General features: G+C 40.5%; 1 protein-coding gene across 1 annotated transcript in view; it reads left to right on the forward strand.

Annotated features, from left to right (window-relative positions):
* pnpla7b (patatin-like phospholipase domain containing 7b) overlaps nt 1-11112 on the forward strand; it is a gene marked incomplete in the record, with an annotated part of 120415 nt that overhangs the window by 32707 nt on the left and 76596 nt on the right. Inside the window, 7 exon segments of the mRNA XM_014010478.1 lie at nt 219-301; nt 2917-3066; nt 5410-5487; nt 7533-7738; nt 7835-7966; nt 9399-9522; nt 9626-9815. Coding sequence (XP_013865932.1) covers nt 219-301; nt 2917-3066; nt 5410-5487; nt 7533-7738; nt 7835-7966; nt 9399-9522; nt 9626-9815 — 963 coding nt within the window.

Here is an 11112-nt window from a genome sequence, read left to right on the forward strand (position 1 = left end):
ACACACACACACACACACACACACACACACACACACACACACACACACACACAGAGAGAGAGAGAGAGAGAGAGATGCAGTAAAGGTGGGAAAAGTTTTTAAATGTTTTTTTTAGTTTCTTGTATTTTTCATCACAAAAACATTTTACCAGAGTAGTTTAGGCTTTTTATATCTTCTGTACCTGTCCATGTGGCTGTAATGACCTTTATGTTTTTCAGGTGAAGTGCTAGTTGAAGGTAACAGAGGATATGAACAGACTCCATCTGCCAAAGAGGAAACAGCACCCTACTGTCAAGTGAAGGTCTGTTTTTATTGTTTCCATCCACCAAAAGACAATCATGTCTTTACATCTCAGTTTGTGTTTTCTGTCTGTTAGCTAATCGACCTTAGCCTTACCTTGTAACTCACTCAGTTTTACAAGTACTGAGCTAATATTTGATGAATTCAAACTACAAAGTAGGAGCATTTACTGAACACATCAGCTGATTGAAAGAGTCTGAAGGCTCAAAAGGAAAATCCCCAGGAAACGTGCAGACCAATGCTGTTTTTATTTTCACCACTCACTGGAAAACAAACTGTCACTTATCAAAAATTTACAGCATCGAGCTGAACACGTCACAGAACAGAAAGGAGCGATGGATACAAACACATCAGCTCTCTGAACCTTGGATGCTCTAACTGGGTTTATGTGGAGGCATCCAGAAAATGAAGAACATGAGGAAGTTGGGTTAAGTGCCTTGCCCAGAGACACAACAACACTATGCACTCAGGCAGGGATTTGAACCGGTGTCGCTCTCGTTGTAGGGTGAATGCCAACCCCCTGCAACACAGAAAGCTATTTCTTCCTTATTATACCCCTTTGATAAAAACTGTCATCTCATTTAGACTCTACATAGTCACAACTTCATGAACAAGACTTTTTGATAGAACCGAGTATGAAGTGACTCATTAAGAAGATCTAGAGCTAATCTTTGGTCAAAGCATTTCACACTGAGCTTTTTAGTTGTTATTTGTAATATTTGTACTAGTTCACTAAATTTAAAATTTTTATTACATTAAACTAGATGCACTTTCACTCCAATAAAACTGATTGGGCCTCATGCAAGAACCGTTCATACGCACAGATTTGTTCTTAAGTTGTGTGTACGAGTGATTTAGGAGAATTTGTGGCATTCACCAATGTTTTCGTATTCTAAGAATTTTTTCAGATACGAACAAAATTCACGACCTCCCTCTCCCCAGCGACACTTTCCAGCTCGTCCTGGGGGACTCTGAGACGTTCCCAGGCCAGAGGGGATACATAATCCCTCTAGCGACTCCTGGATTTTCTCCAAAGTGCCAGACTTATTTTGAAAACATTTTAAAATGCTTGTTTCAGAACCGCAACTGAGACCACTTGAGACTGCGTGGGTGGGGGGGTATGGTGCGTGACGGTGTGGCTTCTGAATAACTGAAAATGATTTAACAAGTTGTTTATACTTTTAGCAGCTCATTTTATTCCACAGCTGACCTGTTAAAAATGACAGATTTTCTTTTCTGGATCTCTGACAGACGGACTTCAATCTCTGAACTCGTAAAGTTCTTTTTAGTTTTCGCTGTCATTTTTCATGAATGGACTCTTCCTTGTATCTGAGGCAGGAAACATAGCCTTAAATGGTGCTTTTGGGGTGGTAATTATTCTAATCTCGTGCACGAGCAGCTGGATACGAACAGGTGGAATTTACGCTCCTCATTTACACCCTTTTCCTGAAGATAGAAGAGTTTGTTGAATCTGACGTGGCATGTTCGTACGAACCCTTCGTACGAATAAAGTAAGAGAAATTTAGGATAAGAATACGAACATGTTCTTGCATGAGGCCCAATGTGTCTAAATTTAATAACAAAACACATCTAGTATACCTCTACCTAAAGTACGTATAAGGCAACAAGTAAAACAAACATTCTTCTTCTTCTTAACATTACAACCTGTTTAAAACTACATATCACCACCTACTGTATAGTAGCCTGGCCCTTGTCTTCCTACACAGTCACACTGAATTGTAGTTTCCCTTCACTGCTCCATCTGGGTTTTCTCCCTTAAACTAGGAGTTCTCTGGTAGAATTTCAACCCGGGCCAATCAGCGAATAGAAGGAGGAGTTGTGAACAATGACGTTGATTTTTCACGACCAAACGTTAGCGATTGGGTAAACTCAGATTCAGTGGTTTTAAACTTAAACAGAATCCACACATCCAACAATAAATCATTTTAATCGAGTCCAGACACTATGTACAGTATGAAGCAAAGTGAAGAACAAGAGGCTGGTTTTTATCAGGTTAACTGTATAGAAGTGTAGTATGTAATTTTATAGTGTGTCAATGGAACAAAATAGATGCAATTACACAAACATGGACAAACAAAGTAACTAGTAACCAAAGCATTTAGAGAAATGGAGTTGAGTAAACTGTATTATTTTCTTGTTGAAATGTACTGGAGTTAAAGTAAAAAAAAAATTTAACCCCACTAAAGTACAAATTCTTAAAACTTGTACCTAAGTAGTGTACTGCACTTTAGTAAATTTACCTGGTTACTGCCCACCTCTGGAATCAACACCAACGTAAACAGTTTGACATGATCTAACAAATGACACAATATTGTATCAGATCATATTTATGAAGTTATTTTCAAGGATTGACCAATAACTATTTCTAATCATGGGATGATCTTACTTTAAAATTCTGGCATAAAAGAAGAAAAGCAATATGTTTTATTTCAAGGAATTTAWGGCCTTTAATTTTCTTCAAGGTTTTACTTGAGTCCAAACTGCTTAGTTAGTTTCTGTGTAAGTCATTGATTCGAATAGAATATCTGGGATGATTGCTTTTCAGCAAATGTATGAACTTCTCTTTCTTTTTGTTTTTGTCTTCTTTCTCCTCAGTCCATTCTAAAGAAGAGTGTGACCATGCAATACACTCCATCTGCTGTTTACCATTACAGCGATGCTGGAGGAGGAAGCATCCACCATAATAAAGTCAATGCTATTTTCCAAGCTGCTAAAAAGGATCTGTTGCAGGTCATCCAAATGCAGGTAGCTTACAGTGCTAATTATTCTACGGGTCTTGCATCAGAAGTCTGTCAACATACAGAGCATCATTACAGTAGTGCATTTCAGCAACACTTATGGACATGTTAAATTAGAACTACTAAATAAAAATATAAATACCCAGCTCTACCTTTTTTTCTACACGGAAAGTTGCACTTCACCTCAAGCTCAGGTCCTATACRAGAGCTACCCTTGTTTTCTGTTACTCAGGACTTTTATTAGTGTACCAAAATATCGATTCACATCAGGATTGTGATTCTCATTTAATGACCCAAAATGGATTTTAAATAAATAAATAAATAAGTCCAATGGCTGTCAGCCTCCATTTTGTAACTACATGGGACGTCCTGACGACACCACAGAGCCAGTTCTGGAGTGCATGCATGCACAAAAAGCACCAAAACAAAGAGGAAACTGCAAAACTGAAGGAAATATAGATTTAACCATCTTTGTTGAAGATTCTGAGAGCCTCAGTTTGACATGAGCTTCACTGTGTGCAAAGTTTGCAAAATGAAAATGTAGCAGTTTAGGAACACGACAGATGGACTCACATTATCAGTTTAGAATGAAGAATCAATTTTGAATCGAATCYTAGCCCCAAAAATCGAAATCAAATCGAATAGTGAGATGGTAAAAGATTCCCACCCTTAGGGCTTGATACCCTTACTCAGATGGTGAGGTTGATGCCATAGCATCTTTGTTGAACCTCGTCAACCTCGAAGTCTGACAGCAGATTTTGTTCTTAAATGTGAAAAAAAAATTCTGCTTGGCCTTCAAAGGAGTCGGACGCTTTTTGCTCTCTCTCCCAAACCTGTCCCTCTTTCCCTGCTTTGCAGCTGGATCAAGCCTTTCTTCTACCCATCATTCGATAACAATGGAATTATGGATTTGGTCAACTGGTCTCTGAATGCAGTCGACACTATTTTTTCCACACTAAGATTGGAATGAGGGGAGCGCAGCTGTCCCAATGGAACTGTCGCGGCGGGCCATGTGTCTGGGTCTTGGGGATGGAACCTCGTCTGCCTGGCCCCGCTTTCCATAGAGGACATTGAAGATTTGTTTATATTCGGATTTATGATAATCGGATTCCTGCTGATCGGCTGTGGAGGAGTCCTGGTTCATAGGAAAATGGAAACGATTCTGACAGCAGTCCTGGCCTGTGAAAAGCTGTCAGGGACCTTGGATGGGATCTCCCGTACTGCAAATGCACAGACTCAAATGCTGGGGGATATAAGTCGCAGACTGGATGTGATTCTGGCGAGGATCACAGTTCAGCAGCGTGCTCGTGCGGAGTGAGGCTACACCTGGGTGAAGTTTCATACGGTGAGAGGTGAGGAGGTAAATGAATCTGGAATATTGGCATTTTTTGCAACACAGAGGCTCAAGACTCAAAGCAGAGAAATCAGGCTGCTTGCCCCAAACAATTCTGTTTATCATTGGATCCCTGCAGCTGTGTCCTTGGACGCAAGCTGATAAAACCTCCCTGGAATGACACGTGAGAAGAAAGCCTTGACTCCCCCCACCCCATCCCCATCCCTACCCGCTTCACCCGTGCTTGGATCGGTCTGAAGGCCGCGTTGGGTGGAGACAGAGAACTGAACTCTAGTGACTTGTGCTTTCACCGATAACAACTTGTTTGGACTCTGGAGGTCTACTGATTGGTTCCAACATGGAGTACTACCCTGGATGTCACCGGCTCCGCTGAACCCCTCCCCATACCATGTGTTTTTGACCCCACACCCTTCTCCCCTCCTTAGCTTACTGCACTGTATGCAGAGTAGTTTTTTTGTGCGTATGTTTGTGTGTTTTCTTTATAAAACACAGGAGCAAAGCTCTTTTTTTAACTCACCCTTCCTATGTGTGTGCATTCTAAACTGCAAAAGTAGCACACTAAGTTGCGAAAGACCCTGGACATTCATTCCCCCATGTTTGTCGTGTGTGTGTTTCTCCGGACGGATGTTCTAAACTGCAAATTTCGTTCTACACTGCATCTTGATGTGTGTGACTGACAATAAAATTCTAATTCTGATTCTGAAAACACTGAGTCTGAAATTGTTTGAGTCAGTCTAGATCAGGGGTGTCAAACTAATTTTTACTGAGGGCCACATGAGCGTTATCTTGGCCCTCAAAGGGCCAGTTGTAATTAGATTTGACGTTTCATGTTTAATTTCAACTAATCATAAAACATCATGTTCCTCGTCTCATTGCTAACGGCTGAGCATTGCTAACAAACAATAACTGAGCTCTAACGGGTATAAAGTATTTCTGTGAGAACAACCTGACATCTGTCTGTTTTGACATTTTTTCCTTTTCATTTGTTGGAACCAGGACCCCAGTCTGTTGGAAGGAAGGGTGACACTTCGTCAGGTCAAAGCTGGTTCTGTTGTTGGCCACCAAGGAGACCAGGTGATTTTAATTAGAATAATAATATATGAACACAACATAATTTATTTATTTTCATAAAATTATGAAATACCAGTTTGGGGTCTTTTTAAATTCTTTTTGCAAGTTTCAGTAGTTGTCTGGACCAGTGGCGATTGCTCTGACTGCAAGGGAAGCTCAGCTTCCCCTAAAATGTAAAAAAAAAGTGATCAAATAAATAATGTTGTTAGTACATGTCATGACTAAATAAGAGCTACAACGTGCTCAACTTTTGTTCATAATCAGCTTCTTATCACTGGTAATGATGCGGCTTTCCTCTCATTCCTGCAGCTTCACAGTGCTTTAAAAAGTGTGGACGCTGAGCGTCTACAGAGTTCAATAGTGAAGCAAAGATTGCAGCGAAACAAGACGAGTCATTGAATAAATGCTGGCTTTGTCCCGCCCATCGGACACTCAGCGTCTCTGGGGGTCTATGGGGCAGTGGGCTGACTTCGGCTGACCCAGACTCTCAGCTTCTGCATGATAATTGGATGATCTGTCTGAGGCTGAATCCCTTTTTGATTGACAGCGAAATGAGAGAATCAGCGATCTTTTGGTGTAAACATTCCGTGGGAGCATGTTTTTGTTTCATTTTGCTCTGAGTTGAACCGGAGACTTTCCTAATCCTCTTAACGCAGGGCTATTCAACTAAATTGCTCCGGGTGCCACAGTTAATGCAGACCAACAGCTCAGGGGCCGAACATCCAGCAATTAAAGTTGTTATGTAAATAAACTAAGTATTACAAAGATCTGTTTCCTTTGAAATAGTTTATTTTGCTGTATTTAATCATGAAAACATACAGAACCCTATTTAATAAATGCAGTGATGATAAAACAAACAAACAAAAAAGAAACAAATTATGCCTCTTATTTACCACAAAATATTTTGACATCTCACTTTCATAGTTTTATCCTCAACTGCTTGTACTGCTTGTAACTGTCTTGGATGTTCATAGAAATGGTTTTACCAGCTTGTAACCAACATTCTGACGTTTCTGTAGATACCAAACATGTCTAGGTTTAACTAAAATAACTCAAAGTAATTAAAGTAGAAAACCGGGGATTTGGGCTTAAGAGATGAGTGAACCAATTGGCGGGCCGAACTTTGGTCACTCCGGCCTGCGGGCCGCCAGTTGAATAGCCCTGTCTTAACAGCATTTTCTTTGTTAAAAATGAATAGTGACAAATCAAACTTCTATTTCTGGTGGTTTTTTTGTAGCTGCTTGTGTTTGGAGACTGACTTCTATCACTCTTTCTGACTTCTGTCGCAGTTTCTGTCCAGTGGGTGCTGCTGAGCCCCTCCACTGTCACAAAGCAGTGGATACACTTCACACTAGTGTGTCCGCCTGTGTAGGCCGAAATTGAGCTTCCCCTCCTTGAAAGACCAGCATCCACCACTGGTCTGGACAAATAAGCAATGAAGGAGACAAATTGTTTTAGTACTATAATAAAACTCTACACTGGTATAGCCTGAATAATTAACATAAAAAAACTGTAGATTATTTTGATTGAATTTATTTYTTTGAGAWAAAGGGGCAGATATAATAAGATTTTTTTCTTCTTCTGCTACCTTTCATTTAATTTATGATTTGTATTTTTGTTGTTGTTGAATTTATGTTGTTGTTTTTAAAGAAATTAATAAACTAAACTAAAATAAATGATGCACCAACAAATGAGTTTTATACTTCCTGGGGGCGGCTGTGGTTGAGTGCTTAGGGGAGTCGTCCTGTAACCGTCCTGTTGCTGGTTTGATCCCCATTCCAGCCATCTCAGTTGTTGTGTTCTTGGGCAAGACACCACCTACCTTGTGGTCAGGGGGTCTGGTGGTGCTGGTGCATGGCAGCGTAGCTTCATCATTCTCTTTTTAGCTTTGAATTGTCAGTGTAGCTTACCACCATCAATGTGTGAATGTGTGTGTGCCTGAAGTGTACAGGGCCTTGGGGTCCATGTGGTCAACTGAAACCAGCTGTGAAGAAAACACAGAGCCACTGAGTTAATCTTCATCCACACTTCTTCTCCACCTCCCACAGGATGTGAGTGTGGCGTTCGTCATCTCTGGGCTGCTCCACGTGTACCAGCGCATGATAGATCGAGAGGACGAGAGCCTGCTGTTTGTCACTCACCCTGGGGAGATGGTGGGTCACCTGGCCGTCCTCACAGGGGAGCCCCTCATCTTCACTGTGCGTGCTCACAGAGACTGCACCTTCCTCTCTGTGTCCAAGGCCCATTTCTACGAGTAAGACCAAGATCACAGACAGAACAAGTTACAGTAAGTGTTTCTGCCTCACGTGCACGTTGTTAGGATTAAATGCATGTGCTTGGATCACTGCAGGATAATGCGTGAGGAGCCGCGGGTGGTCCTGAACGTAGCTCACACTGTAGTGAAGAGGATGTCATCATTTGTCAGGCAAATCGACTTCGCCCTGGACTGGGTAGCAGTGGAGGCTGGTCGAGCTGTTTACAGGTGTGGACTCTGAGGACTCACTGTTTAACACAAACGGTGTGTGTATGAAACAATTAGAGATGAAGCATTAAAACACTCTGATTGTGTGAATACTGAGTCATCATTCACTTCCTCCTTGTAGTTTCTCCTGTATGATTTTGCAGTCAGACTACTTCTGTACACTGACATTTTAATAATTTGTATATCAAAATATTCAGCTCAAACAGAAAATACGTTTGGTTCTCTTGTAACTTTACAGTCCCTCAAAGAAATACTCTGAGATCTAAAAAACATTGCTCACTTTGAAATCTGCTCCAGTACATTTTTATCTTATGCTACTTTGAATTTTTATCTAACATTCTGCTACTTTTACAACTGTTTAGCTCCTTTTTGTTTTTCAGTGCTGTTAGCTTATTTTAACTTTGCTTGAACACAACTTTGCTTAAATTTGCTTTGCTATGTTTTTGCTATATTTTATGTGAAGTGCAGTTTTGATAACTAGTTTTAGAATATGTAACGAAGTTTAGGTACTCCTTTGTGAACTTTAGCATCTGTATTGCTAACTTTAGCTTTAGCATTAGTTTGGCAAAGTTCAGCTACTGCTTTACTAATCTCTAATGCTGTTTTGCTGATATTAGCTTCTAGCTTGTGTTCTGCACATAGATAAATTTGTCTGGCCCAGTTCTGGCCTAGCCTGGCCCTTGCCTTCCTATGCAGTTCCACTCAAATCTAGTTTCCCTTCACTGCTCAGTCTGGGATTTCTCCCAAAGACAAGGATTTCTTCGGGAGCATTTCATTCAGGCCAATCAGAGAACAGAACGTCAATTTTCTGCGCAGTGTCTGCTTGTAGTTTATTTTACCTGGGCCAATCAGAGAACAGAACGTCAATTTTCTGCGCAGTGTCTGCTAGTTAGTTTAGCTATGGCAGTGGAGGAAGTGAATGAAGTCAGTCTGTGTMGATAAGGCTTCCAAATTAAATTAAATTTGTCTGACAAAGCAGCAGCTCTCATTTACAGCTGTCTCGTTCGGCTCGGTACTTTTCTCCTCTCAGTAGAGCTGTTTACAGCGCACGCGATTTCCGGTTAGCTTCTTAGCTTAGCTTCCTTCATAGAGACATACATCACGGCCAACCGATCCAATCATTTTAAACTTCAGCAGGGGCCACGCCTCCAGCAAGAATCACTTCTCTGTAGCCGCGAGTCCAGACCCTCATTCGACGCAAAGTGAAGGACAAGGGTCTGGGTTTTTACCAAGCTAGTTCTGACCCACACAAGGCACTAAACATTTAACATATCAGAACATAGGCATTTTTATATTAGAATATCACAAAGTAAATGTCATTTTGGCTGCGTTGGAACCCATCAAATTTACTTCAGTTTAGGTTTTTATTCATATTGAGCTTGACTAAACCTAACAAAATAAATTTTTTCTCTTAATGCATTTAACCATTTAGACAAGGAGACAAGTCAGATAGTACCTTCATCGTACTCAGCGGGCGACTTCGCTCTGTCATTGCGAAAGATAACGGGAAGAAGGAGCTTGCTGAGGAGTATGGCCGTGGCGATCTGATTGGTGTGGTGAGCTGTCATAAGTGTGGCATCCTGCACAATACTGTGATAATTATTTGTGATGATCTTGAGCAGAAGAGAAGGTTTTCACAGATTTTMTGAGTTTTACCAGGTGGAGGCATTGACACACATGAACCGAGCCACCACAGTCCACGCTGTCCGAGACTCGGAGCTGGCCAAGCTGCCTGAAGGAGCTCTGAACTCCATCAAGAGGAGATATCCTCAGGTTGTCACCAGGCTGATTCATGTTCTAGGACAGAAAATCTTGGGCAACATGCAGCAGGTCAACGGACCTCTGACAGGTAATTTATTCATTAATTTGTTTTCTTTGTGTCAGGATCGGATTGAATTTATCTCTTTGAATTATAAATTGTCATAAATACAATTAGATTGACTTTTGAATCATTGAATCATTGCAAAAAATACTGAGGCCAAAACACCACAAGACTGCTCAGGAAATGATGCACTGTGGGTCACAGCGCAGCATGATTTCAGTCATTAGTCTATTATTCACTGTCATGTCTGAGTAAAAACCCAGCATTAACTGATTATGCCTCTGCCCGAGGAGGCATACTGTTCTCTGGTTGTCTGTCTGTGCGTTACCAGGTGTCCGTCACAGTCTTGTGTGCACTGTATCTCCTGAATAGAGCAATTGATTTCAGTCAAAATTAACATGATAATTGTTCTTTCTTGGCTAGGGATGCAATTTATCAATTAATGAATTAATCTAAAGTTGATTGATCTAATCGATTGACTAACGATTAACAGATAAGTGGCCATTTTTATAAAAACTTGAGTTTTCTCTTTCTTTATCTTTCCATAACATGAAGGGTTAATCTTTTTCAATATACTGACTGAAAAAATGAAGTAGATTAATATATTTTAACAATTTATTTTGCCAGCTGTATGAAATACTCACTGAATAAACAAAAATTGTGGATTTCTCACACATTATTAAAATGGACAGCTTTTTAAAATAAAACAAAACAGAAATCAAGACAGGACACATAACCCCACCAGTGAGTTTTAGGGTCTCCTCCACAGTGGGTTGTACCAAGAAAAACATCCAGAGGGAGGCATTGAGACATCCTAATCAGATGGTTGAAGCACTTCAGCTGATTACATTTGACGGAGAGAAGTCTTCTTTGAGACTCCTCACCTTATGTCTAAAGCCTGACTTGCCAATGTTAAGGCCCTGTCACACTATGACGTTTTAGACAACTTATGCCAATTTTGTCCAACATGTTGCTGTAAGTTGCACAAGTTAGTTGTAAGTTGTGAATAAGTTGTCAGACTGATGGTCGGACAATAATTTTGGTCATGTTCAAACTTTGTCAGCTTACGCCAAAATGCTGCTGATAAGTGAAGCTTAAGTTACAGTTATGCTACGAATAATTTATGCATCAGTTCAGATATGTTTCAGGTAAGTTATTCATTTGTTACCCATAAGTGATATAAGTCCAACACCAGCGGGACACTTCTGAAGCAGCACGTAACTTTTTTTTGAACCCCTGAGGACCGTCAATTACAAGGCTCATGTGAAAGCCAGTTTAACTTTTTCATAACAATAGCTATGTGTAATAATAATAATAATAATAA

Source organism: Austrofundulus limnaeus, unplaced genomic scaffold (genome assembly GCF_001266775.1).
Source record: "Austrofundulus limnaeus strain Quisiro unplaced genomic scaffold, Austrofundulus_limnaeus-1.0 Scaffold69, whole genome shotgun sequence".
In the NCBI taxonomy this organism is placed as follows: Eukaryota; Metazoa; Chordata; class Actinopteri; order Cyprinodontiformes; family Rivulidae; genus Austrofundulus; species Austrofundulus limnaeus.